A 22869-nucleotide genomic window follows, 5' to 3' on the forward strand; every position below is an offset into this window, starting at 1 on the left:
ATCTATGCATGTCTACTCAGAAGTAACTCCCATTTTAATCAATGAGGTTTATTCTCAAGTAAGTCCGCATAGACCCAGTCCTATCCCTGGCAGTACTGCCAAAATGACTACTGCTACAACCAGCAGCATCACTGAGGCCCCTGGAAGTCCCCTTCCCCAAGGAAAGCCCCAAGCCCTGTAATGGGGCTTCTCAAGTCTGCGCCAGCTATTTTGCCAGTGCAGGCTTGTGAACCTTTGTGCAGGGCTTTTCAGCCCAATATGGAGGATAGGACATGGCGGAGCAGGGCTCTATTGGTCCCATCCCCTCTCACCCTAGTTCCTCCCCTGCCCCTGAACACTTCCCCCCCCCCCGTCTCAACAGACCTTACCGATGCATGGAGCTCTTCCCTTACTGTAGGTGGTGCCCCTCCAGCGCTGGGCCAGCGCCAGTCCTTGCTACATGAAGGGTGCTGTAAACGTGCTTTACAGCACAGTTACAACACTCGGCACTGGCGCTGGAACTCAGCACCAGTGCTGAGGGCCTTTAGGATTGAGCTGTACAGCCCAATCCTAAACTTCCTGACGCCCGCTGGAGCAGTGGCACCAAAATGGCTATTGCTGCATCCAGCAGGCGCCGGGAAGCAGCTGGAGGTCTCCTTGGGAGAAGTTCCAAGCCCTTCCAGTCTGTCCTGGCTATTTTGCTGGCACAGAGTTGAGAGACAGCACGTTTGCAACACTCTGTACTAGCAGTGTTGCAGCCTGACAAGCTCAGGATTGGGTTCTCAGTTACCCCTTAACTGTGCTTAGTGCAGTCAATTGAGGTCATAATACTATGCAGCCTTACTCGGAACAAGTCCCATTGAGTTCAATGCAATATACATGCAAAAGAAGGTAATTTTTCATTTTATGTTTTTATTATTATTATTTATTATTAACAGTATTTATATACCGCTTTTCAACTCAAAGTTCACAAAGCGGTTTACAGAGAAAAATCAAATAACTAAATGGCTCCCTGTCCCAAAAGGGCTCACAATCTAAAAAGATGCAAATGAATACCAGCAGACAGCCACTAGAACAGACACTGCTGGGGTGAGGTGGGCCAGTTACTCTCCCCCTGCTAAAAAAAGGAGCACCCACTTGAAAAAGTGCCTCTTACTCAGTTAGCAGGGGTTTATGTTTATTTTATGTTTTATTTATGTGTTTTATTTATTTTTTATATTTTATTTTTATTTATAAAAATTTTTATTTTTATTTTTTTATTTGTTTTATTTATGTTTTATAAATGTATTTATGTTTTATGTTTTAAGACATCCTCTTTTTTAAGGACACGTCCTCTTTTTTAGTCTCATTTTCCTGGAAAATAATTTAAATGTCCTCTTTTTCCCTGTGAGCGGGTCCCTGTAGGCAGTGCATAGCCTTCTTACAATTAATAAATTATATGTAATATACTGTAGTTTTAAATTTAATGAATAATATAGTGTTTAGTTGTGAACTTTTTTGTTGAAAAGCGGTATATAAATACTGTTAATAATAATAATAACCACCACCACCACATGAAATCAATATATGAGTGTTTTTAGCTTTTATTTTGTCCCGTTCCACATTTTTCTTGGATGTCCTACATTTTGAGGTGCCTTATTCTCTTTTGTGGTTATGACATCTGGTCACCCTGGCAGTGCACAGAGTGTTCTCCCCCCCCCCATCCATTTTCTACTATTATGACATACCAAAGTCAGACAGAGGCCCAAAGATGTGACCGTCCAACAAAAACTGGCCCAGCACATGTATAAGGAGCACATGTCTCCCAAGTTGGGTGTTGGGTATAGACACAGAAGAAGGAAGGAAGTGTTTGCCAGCAGAGTTCTGTCCATTATGCATCTTTTGGATAAAGCCCCATCAGTCTGACAACAAGAAGCAAGGAGTTCCTGGAAGAAACCTGAATACTGCCCTGACTTCTGTGGGGGGGGGGGCATCTTGGAATGCTTACCCTCATCAGTGGTGGCCTGGCTGGCCACTGACTGCACTTTTGGCAGCCCCCAAAGCGCTAGACTGTTCCCCACAGGAACAGGATGACCAGATCCAATGGAGGACAGAGTGCCTATACCTTTATTATTTATTTATACAGGTATTTATATACTGCCTTTCTTTGGTCGTCAGATTTCTCCTCAGACTTTAATCCAAGGCGGTTTACATAGACAGGCTGTTCTAAACCCCAGTAGGGATTTTTACAATTGAATAGTTCTAGTCTTTCATAGAACCTTTAACCATTGTATAAAAGAAGGAATGCAGTTTTTTCAAACCTTCCATGTTGAGTTGCACCTACCAACATTCCCTCTGCTATCAAGGTGACCAGATGTCATAACTGCCAAAGAGGACAAGGCATCCCAAAATGTAGGACATCCAAGAAAAATGTAGGACTTGACAAAATAAAAGCTGAAAACACTCATATATTGTTTTCATGTGGGCAATTTAAACACTATATTATTAAATTTAAAACGATATTACATATAATTTATTAATTGCAAGAAGGCTATGCACTGCGTGCTCACAAGGAAAAGGAGGATAGGGACGCTCTTTTCCCGGGCATGAGCCTGAAAAAGAGGACACGTCCTGGAAAAAGGATGCCTGGTCACCCTGACTTCTATGCAATGGTTAAATGTATAGGCTCTGTGTCCCCCATTGTATCTGGTCACCCTGCACAGGCGCCAGTGACAACCACCAGCACTCGCTTTATGCAACAGAAAGCAAAGGGGAAGAAACTGGGAGGAAGTGATCGCCGCCCTCCGTCAGCCTCTTGCTGCGGGAGCCCTTCCGTGTGGTTCGCCGCCTCCCCCCCCCCCCGCACCAACGGGGCAAGGCAAGGAGGGAGGCGGGACGCTCCGTCGCTCTCAGCGCTGGCCATCGACTGACAACCCGGCTTCGCCCAGGCTGCGTTGGGCATGGCGGCGGCCGCTGCTGCCCCAGGTAAGTGCAGGCGGGGTGGGTGCCGCTGACCGTCCGGCAAACCAGAGCTGGAGCGAGCCGGAGACGCCTCCGGGGCCACATGCTGTCCGTCGGTGGCAGCTCGCAGGCGAACGTGGCTGCAAAGACTCGCGCCTTAACTTCAGGGGGAGTTGGAAAACTTCGGAAGAGCAGAGCCCAAACCTATGCATGTCTACTCAGAAGTAAAGCCCACTGTAGTCAGTGGGGCTTACTCCCAGGTAGCCTAAGTCTGCAGTCCTATCCACGCTTACCTGGGAGTAAGCCCCATTGATTACAATGGGCTTTACTTCTGAATGGACATGCATAGGATTGGGTTCTAAGTCTGCAATCCTATATATACTTACCTGGGAGTAAGCCCCATTGACTATAATGGACTTATTTCTGAGTGGACATGCATAGGAGAGGGCTCTCTGCAATCCTTTATACACTTACCTGGGGAGTAAGCCCCACTGATTCTAATGGGACTTACTTTTGAGTAGACATGCATAGGATTGGGCTCTAACTCTGCCTTTGCCTCCCTCTCACCACCCTGATCAAGGGCAGATTCCCCAGAGTTAATGGGTAACCGGTGAAAGCGTGTCTAAGATTTCAACTCTGGGGTGGCTTATAAAGAAGTTTGTCACCAGTAAGAAAAGCACTAGAACCCGTAAAGGTTCTCAAATGCTTCTTACCAAGCACCCCCCACCATACCACCCAACACTGCCCATCCAATATACCCTTCTGTTAGAAACCCACCACCACCACTCCTTGCAATGCATTTCACCCAGTCTCTCTGGATCTGTGCAGGTGGCCCTATTCTTATGTTCTGGTGGGCCAACAGCACTTTTTTCCATTGGGGTTGGTTTCACATTTGAAGGTGAGATATTCAGAAGCGAAGTCTGTTTGGAGGACACTCTCTGCTTGCCACTTTTTCCAACTTAAAAAATTGGTTTTTGTACTCCTCTCCTATAAACTTGGATAAATGGTAAATCCCATGTATGTTGCTGATGCTTCACTTTTTACCCAGTGCAGCCAGATTGCAGCAGCACTTGTACTAAAAAATGTTCATTATGTTCACTTCATCTGACTTGATTGCTGATTGCACATACTCTGCAGATTTAGATAAGCCTGTGTTCAGTGAAATCATTGACCTTAAGAGTGTCTCCACACAGGATTGCAGCCTTACAGCCTGCTGCTTTGCATTTTTGCCCAGATGTAGGTAAGTTTGGCTTATTTCAATGGGGCTTATTGCTGTGCTATGCAATCCTATTCCTGGCTACTGAGCAAGTCCCACTAGGTTCACTTAGGCAAGTAGGGTTATATAGGATTGCACCCATTGTCATTTGTTGCTGGTTTTCCTGAATTGCCATATATAGGCAAGATGGTGGATGTTGGGTAGCTGTACCCACCCTAGCCTCTTATACAGTACTCTGTTTTGGAACACTTTTGCCAGTTGTGAATCGGCACTTCAGTGGCCTTTCTTGTTGCAGAATGAATATTGAATAATGCTGATCGCTAGGACTGTTTGTTGAAAGGAATTGGCCTTGGTAGTGTTTGCAGACTCAGAAGAACTGCATTGCTTGCATTGTGCTTGTGTGAGTTGCTGGGTCTGCAGTGCTGTCTTGCAACACACTGACTTCAGCCTGTTCAGAAAGCCATGAGATATTTTTGTTATACTTGTTACTGTAGTCATATATAAGCAGACTAACATTTTCTATGGAATTATCATGTCAAGGGTGGCACTGGATATTAAGAGGGGAAAATGTGCACTCTGATCCAGGGCATAGGAGCACTTATGCCCATTGAAATCAATGAGCTTAAGCATATGTAACACTGCTTTTTTAAGATCATTACTTAAGAAAGAAAATGCAAGTGAGTTTCTCTTCCTTTTTTTGTATATGCTTCTGCCAGGGTAATTTACAATGGGGGAACTCGAGCATAGCCTTTATGGGGAGTGGCGTGAGCCATCCTCGCATGAGGAACACGTGGGAGGAGCGTTTCCTACAAGTGCAAACAGATAGGAAGCGTGACACAGTAATGCATAATTCTTTTAATTACTAATTAATAATTTAAATTACTAATTTAAAGAATTAAATTAAATTACTAATTTAAAGAATTCTAATTTAAAATTCATAAGTCAGATTCTTTACTGCTCTGTGGAGTTATTTAATGATCTTTCTGAGGGGAGAACCTCCTGGCAATTGTTGTAACTAGGAAGTGATCAGATACCACTGTGTGTATCATAGCAGTGTTTCACCATTGTCTAAAAGCATAAATAGTGTTTAGGCCTTTTAACATGCACACAGAGTAGCTGAAAATGGGTTTACAATTATTATGGCAGAGATCCATTGATATTCTATCTGACACAATTTGCTGAATTGGTGTGATGTTCTGGAACTTTCATGTAACAAACAATTCTAATGGCTCAGAGAACAAGGTGTTCAAGCCTGCAATTTAGCCTCTATGAAGCTGAAACTAAACTAGATGCATCACAACCCAGCTCAGAACATTCTGAATTCTTTTTAAAAGAAACTCTTGGGGGGGGGGAGTGGTGGCAGCTGTGGCTGCAAACAAAGAACTAGCCTTTCCTACCTGTATTTTTTTCCTTTGAAACTGCCTTTTAAAAACCAAAACACTTTTTCTGAAGTTGCTTCTAATCAGGATCCCTGCTAAGCAATAAGTGATTTTGAAATGAGTGGAGGAAGGGATGGGAAGAGTGGACATATAACAGGTTCAAATCTTCCCTCTTATGTTCCCAACCCTTTAAAAAAATTACTGTAGTCTTTTTAATTTTTAGTGGAAAAAAGAAGAAAAAATACATTGAAACAAAGTAACATAAGCACAAACAATACAGCAAAAAGAACAAGAAAGGAATTAAATATACAGTTTATATGCTATTTCTAAGATATATTAAAATATCAAGTCTACAGTCAATCTATTATCAGAGTATTTTCTACTTTCTATAAATCCCACCTGATTAAAATGTACCAGAATTTTAATAACCTTTTGAAGTCAACTAACCAACACAGTACTCAATATCATAGCATTCATTAATATCAATATCGGCATTCATTAAGGAAACAGGTTGATAATTTGCACACTTAGCACGGTCTTTGTTAGGTTTAGGAATCAGTGTTATATATTGCTTCATATATTGAAAGTGACGGGGAACCTTTCAAAGATCACATTGTAAAACCGATGTAATTCAGGAGCTAACATTCCAAAAATATTTATACCATTCAACCAGATATCCATCCAGACCTGAGGTCTGCCAAACCAGTATGCCTTTGAATCTCTCCCTTTCTTTGTTTTGTAGAGATTCACTCCGTTTTGTTTGGTCTGTCAAAAAGGAAAGTTGGCTGGGATTAAAATCTCATATAGGACTTTGGGACAGGAGGTCTGGTCTAGAAGGTAGAGCCTCCGTTAGCCCAAAGATAACCTCTGAAGTTCACCAGTTTGAGGCCACCAGCAGCTCCATGAATGGCGAGAGCTTGAAGCAGCTGACAAGCTGAGCTGAGTTATTCCACCAGCTCTTTGGTGTGAGCAGAAGTGTCTTGGCTGCCCTTCAAGTGAGAGATGAGGGAGCTGCTTGTCAGCCAGTGTGGGAGGCAACTGGGAGCCAGAAGTGATACCAGACCATGAAAGATCCATCTGAAATGTTGTGCGGTTCTTGAAAGATAGAACCTTTCTGTTATTGTAAAAAGCCCCTTGGGGATTTAGAGATAGTCTGCCTATGTGAACCGCCTTGAATAAAGTCAGAGGAGTAATCTGATGACCAGAAAGGCAGTATATAAATACCATTATTATTATTATTATTATTATTATTATTATTATTATTATTATTATGTAGAACAGACTGGAAAGAGAATGCCCAGAGGCAAGGTAACTGAATAAAAGATGCAGTCAGATGAGGCACAAAGGAGCTAATGAAGAGAGTCTGAAGGCATCTCACAGTGCTTAAGGTCAAGGTAGGCTTTTGGGTGTAAGGACAAGAGCTGTAGGAAGGCTGACTACAGGATACAATAAAGGATGTGGGACAAAGTTGAGAGTAACTGAAAAGCAGGAATTTGAGGAAACAGTGGTGGCAATAGGGCATGGTCACCAGGTAAGAGTAAATGAATATTGGAGTGGTTTACATGGAGAGCTGGGCATACTTAAGCCTAACTGAAACTTAGGAGCATTAACATCCTTAACTCTGCATAGGATTCCTGCCTTACATAGTTTGACTTTAAGGTAGTTTGCTGTTAGGGGGTTTGCAAACCTTTTTCCTGAGCTCAGACCCTGATCCGAAGCTGGCTTCCACTAAAGCTTGTTATGACTGCTTAGAGGCCAGTGGTGTCAGCAGAGAGGCTGGAAGGGTGGTGCCGAAGGGTGCCTGCCAACCAGGGTAAGTGAACCGCTGAGTGGGGGGAGGGCGGAACAGGGGCAGTTCAGGCCCAGGAGGGGGATGGGAACAGCAGCAGAGGCTACCACCACATCCTCTCCTCTCCCGTGCCTCGTAGCCCTATATAGGTCTCCTTGGTTCTGTGCCAATAATTGAGCTGGCTCAGATCCAAGTAGGTCCATAAGGGTCTCGGGATAAAGTAACCCTGAGGAGACCTCTGGCTGCCTCCATGACCCTGCAGGATACAACAGTGGCTGTTTTGGCCCCATTGTCCCTCAGGTAGGTAGCCCAGTAGGATTGGGCTGTTAGTCAGTTTTTCTATAGCATAAATTCAAACTTCTTTCAAAGGGTAGTCTTCCTGAAGAAAACCAACTGGGAGGACTTGATAGCAAATTGTGTCAATTTAGCACTGCAAAATAATATGTTCTGCAAGCCATCTGAATTAATGTAGTCTGTCCCCACCTCATCGATCACAAGAAAGTGCATACGACTGGATTTTTGTTAAATCTTAGGGATTCTTTTCGTGTCTTGAACATCAAATCTTGATATACTAATTAGAATTGAGAATCATTGGCAGGAGGAAGTTTGTCTTGCTAGGCTGAGGGCCCAGTCCTATCCAACTTTCCAGTACTGATGCAGCTGCAGTGCAGCCTCAGGTTAAAAGAACAAATGTTCCCTTACCTTGAGGAATCCTCTGTGACTGGCCCACTACCATAGGATGCAGCACACACCCTGTTGGCACAGTTGCATCAGTGCTGGAAAGTTGGATAGGATTGGTTCCTAAGTTTGTGTCACATACGCTTTGTGTCTGTAGCATTCTCTGAAATAATTGAGGTCTATGCGGCTATTGTAAAGGACATCAGCATTTGATATTCCTATGATTTTATTAAGAAAGGTTAGTAAAAGAACAATTCAGCTTTACAAAAAAAATGGGGAAATGAAACAACTTCCTGCTTTTGCAAAGGTGATTTCACAGGTCAAAAACTTGCTTCAACAATTGTCAGTAAGACAATCCATATTACTGTGTATTCTCAGAAAACTATTCAAACCTCTCCTTTTACTGTCAGAAACTGATGGAAGCTTTTGTGTATTGCTTTTGGTATAGTAATTACACCTGGAATGTGTTTTGTGCTCTTAAAAATGTGGATTACATGTAATGCACAACAATGTGAGCAAAGTTGTAGCAGCTGATGAATCTTGTACTGTGGTGAGCCAGAAGAGTTCTCAGTGGTCCTCTGAATAAGTATGGGGGTGGGAAGTAAGGCACACAGCCTATGTACCTGAGTGTTACACACACACACACAGGTATCTTTTGGGCAGTTTGCTAGTTCCTACCACTTGGAAGGAAAAAGACCAACACTGAGTACCTTTCCACACCCTTGCTCTTGTCTGGGTTAAATTGCCAGGGTTCCCACAACACAGCAACCATTGTCTGTAGAAACAATCCAGGAAGGCATCCAGCCTGACCAACCCCACCACCTTAGCACTCACACTTGACCTTTTGTACTTATACTGTCAGCTCCTGAGCAATCATTAAGGAAGAGAGAAGTAATGGCTCTGGTCAAAAGCAGGCAAGCAACTCATAAAAGTAACAAGAGTTGATTTAAAAAAGCTAAAATAAAGAGGAAACGGGCAAAAGTCAAACAGGTAAAAACAAGCACTTAGGTTTGATTATTTTGCTTCTTATCCCAATCAACTATCTAGACATCAAATTACTTACTTAGGGCCCAATCATATCCAACTTTCCAACACTGATGCAGCCATGGCAATTGGGTGTGCATTGCATCCTGTGGTGGTTGGGCCTACTCAAGGTAAGGGAATGTTTCTTTCCTTATCTCAGGGCTGCATTGGCACTGGAAAGTTGGATAGGCTTAGGCCCTTAGTTGCAAACCCTTGGTTCACATCCAAGAGTCAGGGATGCTAGCAATGTAGTATACAGGTAACCTCTGTCAGTGCTGGAAGAGCACACATCTGGTTCAAACTACTAGCTTCTTATGTGATTTTTAAAGTTTGATTTAACCTTCTTGGTAGGCTAATTGAAAAATGAGACACCTGAGGTCAACCCTTTGGATCTTTCCTTGACCAAGTTCAGGTAGATGGTATTGACTAGGGGTGTGAAACTCATTTTATACACTAAGCCAAATAGCATTCATAGCACCTGCTGAGGGCTGGAAGTGACATTGTTAAACAGGTAATGACAGAAATAAGCACTCTGTTCTCATGTAGGAATTTGGTGAGAGGTGTTCTGCAAAGTGATGCTTCAGCAGAAGTGGTGCTGCTGAAAGGGTGGTCTATGTGATAATTGGTATGTCCTCCTATCTCACCCCTCTTAGGGCCCAGTCCTATCCAACTTTCCAGCACTGAGGCAGCCACAGTGCAGCCCCCAGGTAAGGAAACAAACATTCCCTTACCTTGAGGAGGCCTAAATGACTGCTCCACTATGAGATGCAGAATGCACCCTGTTGGCCCAGCCACATTAGCTCTGAAAAGTTGGATAGGACTGGGCTCTGCCTCTTCTCCTGTACCATTCCTTGCCTTCTGAGGTCTCCTTTTGTCTCTCCCTCAGCAGAAGCAGCACTGCTACAAAGGTAGCACTGTGAGAGCGCAGTTACCATGTGGGCCAGAAAAAGAGCTTCTGTTGGCCTTATGTTTGATACCCCTGGTCTTGACAGTCAGAGAAATCTAATGGGATGCCATTGGTTTCTACCTAGCCCATTGTTTCATCTTGGGTAAGGCCAGACACCCTGGTGTAGTCGGTCCATGTTTGGGTTAAGCATTTCTAGTGGGCATGCACGTTATGGTGAACAAGTATGCAGAGAGAGAGACTGACTGACCGACCAACCAACTGACCTCATTCACCTTATATACTTTAGAGAAGTAGGTATGTAGCTAGGATGAACATAATTCATAGTGATCGATCACATCTAATTAACCTGTGCATGCCACAGTATAAGAACAGATGACTACTAAGGAAGAAGACACACTGACTCTGAGATTAATACTAAAATATGTGGTGAATACATGGATCTATGTGCAATGTTTTAAGTGTGGATTATGTCAGTTAAAATGTTGACTTGAATCATATTTAACCACCCTAACCATGTGCAGGATTGCATCCCAATTGGAATAGTAAGTTGGCTAGGCAGAAATAGAAAACCAACTTAGCTATTTAAAGTTGAATTCTACCAAAGTGAAAAATGATTTCTTTCATTTAAGCTGCAATCTTATACATGCTTACTTGGGAACAGGTTTCACTTATCTCAGTGGGACCGCCTTCCGTTTATAGTTACCAAATGCTAGTTCAGTCATAGTCATTGGCAACTTGCAGACTTCATCAGGTTCACTCTGTTTGCTGTTGTCAACCTTGGCAATTTGAGTAGTGCAGTTTGAGGTATCATTTGTAGAAACATGACTACCTTATTTCTCTCTTACATAGAAAAACAACCTGGTGCATGTGATGTGCTGATAACATATGGAAAAGATGCTGCTGAATGGTGTCAGTATCTTCAGAGTCTCTTCCAGTCATTCCATGAAGTCCAGAGCTATCAAGTGGAGAGTGGAATTGCCATTTCTGCTGCAGAGTTTAATCTCTTTAAGAGCAGCAGATGCATCATTGTTTTACTGACATTGGACCTAGTGCAAAATTTCTACATTCCTGCTGTCCTTCAGAGTCTACAGGAAGTTCTTCAGCCAGCATATAAAGTGGTAAAGTTGTTCTGTGGCATGCCAGACTCTGGGAATTACAAAGAGTTTTTCGAAGACTGGTCCCAGTGGAAACAGCTTACGTATGATGATGACCCGGAGACCTATGTTGCAGCTGTCATGAAGGCTATTTCAGAAGGAGGTAAGACAGTAATATCTGTTAAAATGTGATCTATGTTGTAAGGGTGGATCTTACTGGCTCATCAATCTTCTGTAAAATGAAAAAAATCAGAATTGCTCCCTTTCCAACCTCTTGATCATGATTCTCAGTACCCTGCAAATAAGGCTGGTCGAAGCTATTGGGCTGCCTGAGTGCCTAGTTCTATCCAGCCTTCCAGCACCGGTGCAGCCGCAATGCAGTACTGAGGTAAAATGTTCCCATACGTTGAGGAGACCTCTGTGACTGCCTCCCCACCACAGGATGGAGTGCAAGCCCCATTGGTACAGCTGCACCAGCACTGGAAAACTGGATAGGATTAGGCCCTGCCCAACAGGATAGTTTCACTGCCCCCCATGCACTAACCCCCTCTTGCCTGGCTCCTCCTCCTGCATGGATTCTTGAATCAAAGCAGGAAATGTGAAGCACACCAGGGTCGCCCAAGAGTGCGACCCTGAAAGTATATTTCTTTCTTTGTTTGAAGAGCCTGGAATTTAAAGAGCCAAAGATTTAAAGAACAATATTGGTCCTTCCTCCACCGGACTCTTTTAAAGCTCTCAGTGGAGGAAAGTGAGGGAGCCAGATTGCTGTGCTGCGGGACTGAAATGCCATTATCTCACTCTGCGTGGGCTCATTACTCAAAGCAGGCAATGCAGGGCATGCTGGGAGCGTGCCCTGTATTCCTTGCTTTGATAAACGAGGCATGTAGAGGAAGGGGCTGGTACAGAGGCCAACTTCATCTGTGATAGGGCAGCAATTGTTATTCATATTCCCCATCCGTAGCTTAGACCTATTTGCTTGCACACCTCTCAAAAGGGGCAAAGACTGTTATGATTAACAGGCCTGGAAGCAAATGATCAAGAGTGGTTATGGATGAACAGCAGTGAACAAAAACCTGCACAACTATTATCTGAAAATGCAACAGAGACAGAACCGCATGACTTGGGAAAGCAGTGACACATTCAGTATGGGTAGGAACAGTCACATGATGTTAACATCTTTCTGCCCTCCCTTTGCCCAACTTTACAAAAAAGCTTCAAGGTGCATAAGCCTCCCTGTTCCTCCCATGTATGATGTCAATCGATGACTCTGATTCTAAACTCCATATACCCCAGCCAGTTGAGGCATCCTGACTTCCATTTTCTGCAGCTCTCCAAATAGCCCATGCTTTCTGCTGATTTTATAAGGATTCAGCAAGCTGGAGTTTTCCCACACACTCATCTCCATCCTCCATTCTTCTTACCACCACTCCCATGGGGTCAACACAAAACACAACACAAAATGTGTGCCATTTCATAGAAACATAGAGTTGGAAGGGACGTTTTGTCTCCTTTTTAGACTGAGGTACACTGTAGTGAACATCCCGATTTCACCCTATGCTATTTTAAATCTATTTTTGACATTCCTGACTCCAGGGAGGCTCCTATGCAAGTTCAGCATTCTGAAGGGGTTGCTGAGTCAGTTCAAGATAGCAACCGTTACTGTTCTGCTGTTGTTCGCCTTTCTCAATTTTTCACAACCGAAGAAGTAAACAGCTCATTAGACTGTGATGCCCGCCTGAGTCCCAAAAGCAGGAAGTTCAAGGGGTTCAGGTGACTTACAATATCCACTCCCACAAGTAAACCTAGGGTAATGCCCACTTTATATAAAGTGAAGTCACACAGCCCCTGTGTTCATTTGCCTTGGTCTCTCATCCGGTGAATTGGATGCATGGGCAGGTGTCACCTAGTTGCCCAACTGGATGTGAGTGCAAAGATCAAGATCCTGGACCAGTGTGAGTGTTTAGGGTAGAGAAAGCAGCCGGTAAGATTCATTAGATTTATTTTCAGGTTGTCTTTTAACCACCCTGTCATCCTCTGTACACCCTGTCATCCTTTGCTCATTCCCAAATCGGCCTTTTCAGCCACACTAGATGCTGTTCCAGAACCACCTTTCAGAGCGCGATACCATAGTCTCTCGAGACTGAAGGTTGCTAACAACTTCCTCTGTTCCAACTCATCCATCTGGTTATTCCTTTATCTTGGTTGATTCTCAAAAATGCTTTTTTTCCCCTCTCCCAATTCCTTTCTTGTTTGCTCTGGTGGTTTTTTATACCTTCAGTAAACTTTGTATTTATTGCCTTATCTGCCTGGTTTCAGTTCACTCAGGAGGGAGCTAGTTGTCCTGTCTCCCTAGATTGCCCACCTTTGCTACTGGGAGGCTCTCCATCATATTGAGAGCACACAGGTGCCAAAGTGCCCCTGTTAAAAATCTTCCCTGGAGCCCATCTAACCTTTCTGCAGTCCTGGTCAGGCTACATCCTGCTTTTAAGAACATAAGAATATAAGAACATCCCCACTGGATCAGGCCATAGGCCCATCTAGTCCAGCTTCCTGTATCTCACAGCGGCCCACCAAATGCCCCAGGGAGCACACCAGATAACAAGAGACCTGCAACCTGGTGCCCTCCCTTGCATTGGCATTCTGACATAGCCCATTTCTAAAATCAGGAGGTTGCTCATACACATCATGGCTTGTAACCCATAATGGATTTTTCCTCCAGAAACTTGTCCAATCCCCTTTTAAAGGCATCCAGGCCAGATGCCGTCACCACATCCTGTGGCCAGGAGTTCCACAGTCCGACCACACGCTGAGTAAAGAAATATTTTCTTTTGTCTGTCCTAACCCTCCCAACACTCAATTTTAGTGGATGTCCCCTGTTTCTGGTGTTATGTGAGAGTGTAAAGAGCATCTCTCTATCCACTTATCTTTCCCATGCATAATTTTGTATGTCTCAATCATGTCCCCCCTCAGGCGTCTCTTTTATCTTTCTTAAGACTGAGGATCTAAAGGCATTTGACCAATTACTTTTTCCAGTTACATTTAAAACTATTCTTAACCACAAAGAGCACTGGAAATGTTAAAAAATAAACCGGTGCAAGCATTTGTGGTTTTTGTGGAAGAGAAACATCATTTTGGTTAAGATTTTGCTGAAGATAAAATCTTTTTTACTCCTGTAAGCCACAGACACCGTGAGAAGAATGTAAATGCTCAGTATTGGCTGTGATGATCCTTATCACCTAGTCTGTTCTACACATGTGACATTGTCTTATTTTAGGACTGTATGAATTCAGAAGTGCCTCATGACAGTCTCTTAGTATTAGGCAAAAAATACTCCCAATTGTATATTATAAGTGGGTTGCTTGCATATAGAAGTTTTCAAATCACCCAGGAGGACATGCTCATATGACTTGGATTAATCAGGTAAGTCTCATTTAGATCAGTAGGACTACTCATGAGAAGTGTCAGTTGCATGATAATGGACCACTAAAACTGGGGTTTTAATCAGATGCACTTATCCAAATATGTTTGCCTCGTCAGCCTGACAGATCATATCACTGCTGTCTGTTTTTATAGGCATTATATATGGCATTGTGGATGTGATGACCTGCAAATGTCAGCATAACCCTTCAGCCAACTTTGTCTTCACAAAGATCTGACTTAATTACAATAAGTTGTTCTTTCAGACAAGTTCTATTGATGTTTCTTCATCTTCTGTGATGATGAAGAGGACTCAAAGGAAACTGGCATGTGCACCCATATTTGTTGTTGTTCTAGAGATCCATGTATGTGCAGTAGCACTTGGAGATCTGATGCTTCTTATCAAGCTGTTCTTTCCACTGGTCTTTCTGATTGCCCTAGAAGCAAAACATCTCAAAACGTTGGAATTGTGCTTCTCACTCCTGTTAAGAATTCAAAAACGGATCAGAACCAAAGATAAGAGAACAATTCTTCTTGAAGTGTCTGTGGCTCAGTTTGCACTAAGCTAGTGGTTTTCATGTAGGACATAGGATGTTTAAGCCCAGAACCATTACCTACAACAGTGGTTCTCAAACTTTTTAGAAGCCCTAGAGCAGGAATTTTCAACCTTTTTCGTCTCATGGCACACTGACAAAGCGCTAAAATTGTCAAGGCACACCATCAGTTTTTTGACAATTGACAAGGCACACCATGCTGCTGGTGGGGGGTTTACATCCCTATTGGCTTTGTTAATAAACTACCCTCCCCCAAACTCCCACAGCACACCTGCAGACCATTCGCAGCACACCAGTGTGCCACAGCACAGTGGTTGAAAATGGCTGCCCTAGAGGCTGCTGCCTGGTTTATAAATGCCAAGGGGTGTGGCTATAATGATGATTGGGCGGCAGTGCTCCCACCCAGTAGCAGCATGTTTAACCCTTGGTGTACATTGCCTAATCTGCTCTATCAGCTTCATGAACCACCAAAAATTGTATCGTGCCCCGCTGATGGACCCACAATCTGAGAACCGCTGACCGCATATGAGAACTGATTAGCGCATATTATCAGACTTGTTTATGATCATGTCCAAGAGCTTGGATTATGAGACATCCAATAAAATACTCCTGAAGAAACAACTTTTTTGCCGTATTTCCACGAAATCTGGGAGAAATGCTGGCAGGGGGAGGTCCCTGACCAGTGTGGATACACAATCAAGAGTTGTCTGGAAACTCACATCCTCCTGAAAAACTGAGTCCTCTGCAGCACCCCAAGGAGGGTACAAAACAATAGGCACCCATCTCCAATTGGGGATGGATCCCCAAGAGCCATCAAGAAACACAAGATTGGTCTTTGATGAGCTCACTCAACAGTAGCCCCCATGTTGTCCAACGGGACTTCAACTTCGGACTGTTAAAACAGGATCATAGGCCTTTCATGGTGCCCTGTTCATCACATTATTGTTCACCTGTTATATATGCTGGTACTGCCAATGTTTGTGATGCATTTCAGGAACCCACTGGTGCTGCTTTAAGCACCTCCATTCACTTTGGTACCCAAGAATTGCTGTTCCTGCCAGTACTCAGGATAGTTATCATAGTGCTCTCTTCTTTTTCCATCCTTTCTGCCTTCTTTCCTGCAACCGTTACCCTGGGTACAACTGCAAACCACCACTCAATTTCCCACTGAGCTTCCTCTCAAGCACCATTCCCCTGGCAAGGCAAATGTGGCTCCCTTGTCTTGCTTCCCTCCGTGGAACTAGCTAAGGGTATTGTGTAGTCCTCTTTGGTTTGCTTTTCAAACTACTCCCTTTTTCTGCAGCTTTTGAACTGGGAGATTGCTGTGCTTTGGCAGGCCAGCACTGCAGTCCTTGTAATGAAGCAAGCTTCATCCCAGAGGGTATAGATATAGGTAACCTTGGTTTCTGGCAACACTGATCATTGGCTCACAACCCCTCCGTCTTCAGTGTTGCATGTGCAGTAGAACTGATGACATGCTTAGTGTTTCCTTGTTTGGTGTGAATGTGTGGGAGTCTGGGATTCCTTGATCTATCTTTCACTAGACAAGGTCGAAGTCTACAGATTAGCCACAGGTCTCCTTGTGGAGGAGGACTATCTTAACTGACATAGTATCTGCTTGAACAGCTGGGCTGCCCAGCAGTGTATAGGAGCACTGGTCTGAGCACCTGCAGAACCAGTTAGGCAGAAGTGTCCCCCTCTACAAAAGAGGGAAGTGTTTTTGTGGTCTGCCGGGGGGCTCACTCTTTGCCTATAGCTCTGGTTTTGGTTATGGAGAACAAAAACTCAGCCATAATCCTGCACTGCAGCTGGAACATGGTGCTTTCTTGCTTCTTTTTCTTTTCCTTAATCTTTCTCCTCTTCCCCTCCTTTCCTGCTACTGCATAATTCCTGGTTCTTCAGCCCTATTCCAGCTGTTTTCAACCACTGTCATGGCACATTGGTATGCCATGAATGGTCCACAGACGTCCTGCTGGAGTTTGGGGAAGGGTCATTTATTTGTAGGGCCATTGGGGGATATGAGCCATGTGGTGTGCCTTATCAGTTGTCAAAAATTTAATGGGGTGCTTTGGCAGTTTTAGTGCCTTGTCAGTGTGCTGTAAAAAAGGTTGAAAATTGCTGCCCTATTCTCTCTGAGTAACCCTCCTGATTTATCTTTTCTGCTTTTCCCCTCCTTCTCTTATTTCCTCTTCTGTTTGTGTCATTATGCACCCCCTTCTTGTAAGGATTTTCTCTTTCCTACTACCTAGAAATTGCTAATGTTTAAGGTCTAGTTCTATAAGTGATCGTTGTGTACACTGCATGGCATCGTCTTCTAGAGTCCCCTTCCTAGTTATTATATTTTTATCTCCACAATAAACCAGCCTGTCTATATGATGCAGATATATCTATGAGGCAGACAAGTTACTGAGTGGTCTTACATTCCCATCACAAACCCATCTCTCTGTATTCCTTGTTAGCAAACCTCCATGTACCAGGGAAAATCTTTCAGTTCCATTCTTGGAGGCATATTTTCACTTAAAGATTTCATATCTCTCTCCACCAATATTATACCTTCCTGTCATAATGTCTTCATTCTCTTTGACAGCAGACAAGCTTTCAGCATGAGCAGGGGATGCTTCTGCCACATTCTTGAAGCTTTTATCTAGTAATTTTCTGCTTGTCTCACCATTTCAAAGTCAGTCATATTGACTGGAACCAACAACCAACTTGTTTGCAATTTAAACTAGGAGCTCATGACTCTTCTATGGTTCAAGCAGATGTACCATGTACATCTTCATGGATGTACTGTACATCTTCCATGTACAGAAGATGTACCAGAAATTGCACCAGAAGTGTCCTGAGAAATTCTTGATTCTTACATAAGAACATAAGAACAGCCCCACTGGATCAGGCCATAGGCCCATCTAGTTCAGCTTCCTGTATCTCACAGCACCCCACCAAATGCCCCAGGGAGCACACCAGATAACAAGAGACCTGCATCCTGGTGCCCTCCCTTGCATCTGACATAGCCCATTTCTAAAATCAGGAGGTTGCACATTCACATAATGGCTTGTAACTCGTAATGGATTTTTCTTCCAAAAACTTATCCAATCCCCTTTTAAAGGCATCCAGGTCAGATGCCGTCACCACATCCTGTGGCAAGGAGTTCTATAGACCAACCACATGCTGAGTAAAGAAGTATTTTCTTTTGTCTGTCCTAACTCTCCCAACGCTCAATTTTAGTGGATGCCCTCTGGTTCTGGTGTTATGTGAGAGTGTAAAGAGCATCTCTCTATCCACTTTATTCTTCCCATGCATAATTTTGTATGTCTCAATCATGTCCCCCCTCAGGCGTCTTTTTTCTAGGCTGAAGAGGCCCAAACGCCGTAGCCTTTCCTCATAAGAAAAGTGCCCCAGCCCAGCAATCATCTTAGTTGCTCTCTTTTGCACCTTTTCCATTTCCACTATATCCTTTTTGAGATGCAGCGACCAGAACTGGACACAATACTCCAGGTGTGGCCTTACCATCGATTTGTACAACGGCATTACAATATTAGCTGTTTTGTTCTCAATACCTTTTCTAATGATCCCAAGAATAGAATTGGCCTTCTTCACTGCCGCCATACATTGGGTTGACACTTTCATCAACTTGTCCACCATCACCCAAGATCTCTCTCCTGATCTGTCACAGACAGCTCAGAACCCGTTAGCCTATATGTGAAGTTTTGATTTTTTGCCCCAATTTGCATGACTCTGCACTTACTGACATTGAAACGCATCTGCCATTTTGCTACATATTCTGCCAATTTGGAGAGATCCTTCTGGAGCTCCTCACAATCACTTCTGGTCTTTACCACTCAGAAAAGTTTGGTGTCGTCTGCAAACATAGCCACCTCATTGCTCAACCCTGTCTCCAGGTCATTTATGAAGAGGTGGAAGAGCACCGGTGCCAGGACAGATCCTTGGGGCACACTGCTTTTCACCTCTCTCCATTGTGAAAATTGCCTATTGACACCCACACTCTGCTTCCTGGTCTTCAACCAGGTCTCAGTCCAGGAGTCAGTCAATTCCCTGACTGTGGAGTTCTTTCAGTAGCCTTTGGTGAGGTACCGTGTCGAACGCCTTCTGAAAGTGCAGATATATAATGTCCACGGGTTCTCCTGCATCCACATGCCTGTTGACCTTTTCAAAGAATTCTAAAAAGTTTGTGAGGCAAGACTTACCCTTACAGAAGCCATGCTGATTCTCCCTCAGCAAGGCTTGTTACTGAACTGCTTTTAAAAATAACTTTACTCATTGTGCTTAGATTCTGGTTGTGATTCAGTGACTGATGCCGAAGTGGAGGATGACAGAGATCTACAGGACACGGGCAATATTGCAGTGAGCTGGCAGCACGAGACAGCGGTGACCAGGCCAGGAAGCCTAATTGCAGTGCAGCCTGGTCGCATACGTTGTGGGGTATAGTATGTCTTTTTTTTCCTACCAAGTTATCACGAGATGGCAGAATGGAAAAAATAAAGCTGTGCTGGGGGTGGAAGCTTAGTTCAGATACTACTGCCTGTAACCCAAGTGTTTACTTGCACTGCTAACCAGAAATAGCTGGTTAGCTATTGCAGAAACTTGTAGTGAATTTCCTTTTCTCTCCATGTAGTTTTTAGTTATGCCAAGGTATTATTTGATGGCATTCTGTTAAGTGGCATCTCCTTCTCCTACTTCACATTATTTGCAGCAGAGGATGGGTGTGAGGTGAACATGGTATATGATGTGACAATATCACACTCCATATTTCTGTATGTAGGTGTTGAGGAAAGATTAGGGAGTTGCATGGGGTTGCTGTTTTTTTGGTGAGGAAGTGTTTTAACCAACCCAGAAGAAATGTTTGCAAATGCATCACTAGCTGAAAGATGATGCAAAATGGCTTGCCTACCTGTTTGCTGAGCAACAAAATCTATACAGCTGTCTTAAAATTATGACTTTAACCCCCTTGAAATGTGGGTATCACCTTTGCTGGCCTGTTTCTGAGGCTTCAGTGATGAATCTTCTGAATCTTCAGTGTTTCTGAGGCTTCAGTGATGAATCTTCATACTGATGTGATGTGACATCACAAATGTGGCTTCAGTGATTAATCTTCAGTGCTACTGAAGCGCCGAGCTTCATGCGTGCTTTTACAGTTTAGTGTCCCAGGATTTTGAGAGCTGCTGTGCCTTTCATTAATTGAGCAAATTCACTATGTGGGGTTTTAAACTACATAATTAAAGTCTTTCATGAATAGGAACATACATTTTTTTAAAAAAAATAACACTACCAGTTCTTTGGGGACAGTCGTGTCAGCTCCCTGTGCCTGTGGAGAACAGTTTTCTCCATGTGGCAGGGCTGTTCATGGGGGGGGGGAAGAGTGGTTTGTGAAGTGTGCAGTTCTGTGTGTGGAGCAGTGAACATAGGAGAGTTGAGGAGGATGTTGTGGGAACCTGGATTGTCTGCTAACTGGACAAAAAGCATTTGCAGAGCATTGCTTCTTCTATCTTCTTCTGTGGCAGTTTCTTGACATTTCTTCATTAGCTTTTAAAACTGTGAGCGCTTTTGGGGTTGGGAACCATCTTTGTTTGTTTGTTTTTGCTATGTAAACCACTTTGTGAACTTTCTTTATTAAAAAACAATATATATTTTTAATAATATTGCCTTTAGTGGGGGGAGAACTTTTCTAGCTACTTCACATTGGCTGCAGCCCTATACACACTGGGAGTCAGTTCCACCGAATTTAATTGAATTTTAATGTATAAAACATGTGTGAGTGTATGTGTGTTACTGTCAAAACCTAGAACCCATTTCTAGACATTCAAGCAAATAATATCTGGATACCCAAGTGTCTTCAGAGACTTGCATTTTAACTAGTCAGAATTGGAAGCTCTGACCCATCTTTGGAGATTCTGGCTAGTTGGAATACGGAAGCACTGGCCATTTTGGTACAGTGCTTTCTAGTTCTCAGAATTGCCAAGGATGCTCTGGAGCTTTGCATTTGCACTGGTTGGAACTGGAGGCTCAGAGGTTTGCGTTTTACTAGTTGAAACTAGTAGATGCATTTCATGCTTTTACTGCTTTGTGTGTACAATATGTAATGCACACACGTGTACTATATATATAATGTACTGTATATATGTAATGTACTGTACAATATATATCATAAAATTGCCAAATATACATAAAGCCACCTGCCTAGAGCCACCTGTTGCAATCATGATTCTAGCCAGGAATATCTAGATCATAGTCATTTATCATAACCACCATGTTACATTACCTATCAAACCTTGCTTTAGTCTCGGACCAATTAATTTTTCATTATTTTTTCACTTAGCATCATTTTGCTCTTGTATAGAATGCAGAACTGATGAACTCTGTTCTGGAAGTTTCAATGAATAAATATGGGAAGAAAAGGCTTAATTGAGCAGCAGTTAGTAGGGTTTACTAGAACTAGAAATGCAGAACAAACAAAGCTGTGACAGCGCAAAAAAGATTTGAAGGTGGTTTTGTAGGAAGTGTAGGAGTTTGTTGTTTCTTAATTAAATTGGCTGTAGTTGCACTTTGGAAGTTGAACTAGCATCATTTTTACATAACATTTTGTAAACGGTCAAGTCTTTGGTTTGGGTTTGCATTATGGAACTGATTTAAATCTAAAGTAGAACTTCAATTAGCTAAAGATTGTCCAGGTTTTTTGAGTGTAGTGACCAAGCTGCCCTGATGGCCTCTGCAGGAATGGAAAGGCTGGATAATATTGTTTTAAACAGATAAATTTTTTAATGTTATGGTCAACTTCTAGGTGCAGACAACAGTTTACATCATCCTCAAATGTAAACTGGATAGTCAAGTAAAAATGGAAATTGAATTTTCTTCAGCGCGTTTCCAGTCAGTGAGAGTTGTGGCAAGGATGGAGAATGAGTATACGGTCTCAGTTTGCACTCCTGGTAAGTACAAAAAGTACCTCCCCTTTGCTAAACTACATCTCTGTGGAAGAACATTTTAGCATAATTTAATCCTTTGTTCCATGGTCACATTGCTCTCATCTCAAAGGCAAATTGGCACTAGCCAACATATAAGCATGAATGGCTTCTTCCTCTCATCACATCTTGAAAAAGCAAACACTAAAAGCTAAAATTAAGTCTACATGAAGCTACAAATATCTGACTGTCAGAAATAGAATGCATAGAACTAAGAAGGCAGCCTGATTAGACCAGGCTTCCTGTTTTTACACTTCTATGTGATGTCTAAAGTGGGGGCTTCCACGTCGCATGAGTTGATGCGTGAGCTCCAGATGTGAGAACAGCCTCCACAGGAAGCAGAAGCTCACTTACACTTCTTGTTTCCCGCAGTTTCTGTTAGATGTTCAAAGCTGCTGTTACTTTTGCTGTTGTGGTGTTTTTTGAAGTATTGGAAATACCAATTGCTTTGGTATTCAACTGTGAAGGGCTATGTTACTTCATGCAAGGGCATCCACAAGAAAAAATTTGGGGGGGGGACGACAACGATGGCAATATCTATTGATTATAACTACAAGTCACTGGTGTAACCCTCTACAGTCTCTGAGACTCCCAGCTCTTTACTATCGCACAGTTGTAAAAAGAAACAAAGTGCCACAAGGGCCTGAGCTGTGCTTCTATGGGTTGTTTAACCACATTCTGCAGTAGGGGTGTCCAACATAAGGCCTGCAAGCTGTATCCCAGCGTAAATATCCAGACTGTGGAAGTTCTTTATCCGGCTTACGTGATAACTGGGCTCTCCCAGCACTACCATCAGCTGCTCTCAGCCACTAAGCTGAGGTGTCACTTTGGGAAAAGTGATACTGCTGAAAGGGTAGCACTGGTAGAGCTCAATTATCATGTAGGCCATCCTTTCAGCAGTGCCCCTTCTGTTGAGGCA

The 22869-nt window shown here is 43.2% G+C and overlaps 1 protein-coding gene across 1 annotated transcript in view; it reads left to right on the top strand.

Annotated features, from left to right (window-relative positions):
* Positions 1-2867: 2867 nt before the first annotated feature.
* The window catches only part of PIK3AP1 (phosphoinositide-3-kinase adaptor protein 1), a 44765-nt gene continuing 24763 nt past the window's right edge, over positions 2868-22869 (top strand). Inside the window, exons 1-4 of the mRNA XM_066620724.1 lie at positions 2868-2943; positions 10761-11168; positions 19265-19416; positions 21773-21917. Of these exons, the coding sequence (XP_066476821.1) occupies positions 2919-2943; positions 10761-11168; positions 19265-19416; positions 21773-21917 (730 nt within the window). The 5' untranslated portion in view covers positions 2868-2918. The remainder of the gene's footprint in view (positions 2944-10760; positions 11169-19264; positions 19417-21772; positions 21918-22869) is intronic.

This window comes from Tiliqua scincoides, chromosome 3 (genome assembly GCF_035046505.1).
Source record: "Tiliqua scincoides isolate rTilSci1 chromosome 3, rTilSci1.hap2, whole genome shotgun sequence".
NCBI classification, from domain to species: domain Eukaryota; kingdom Metazoa; phylum Chordata; class Lepidosauria; order Squamata; family Scincidae; genus Tiliqua; species Tiliqua scincoides.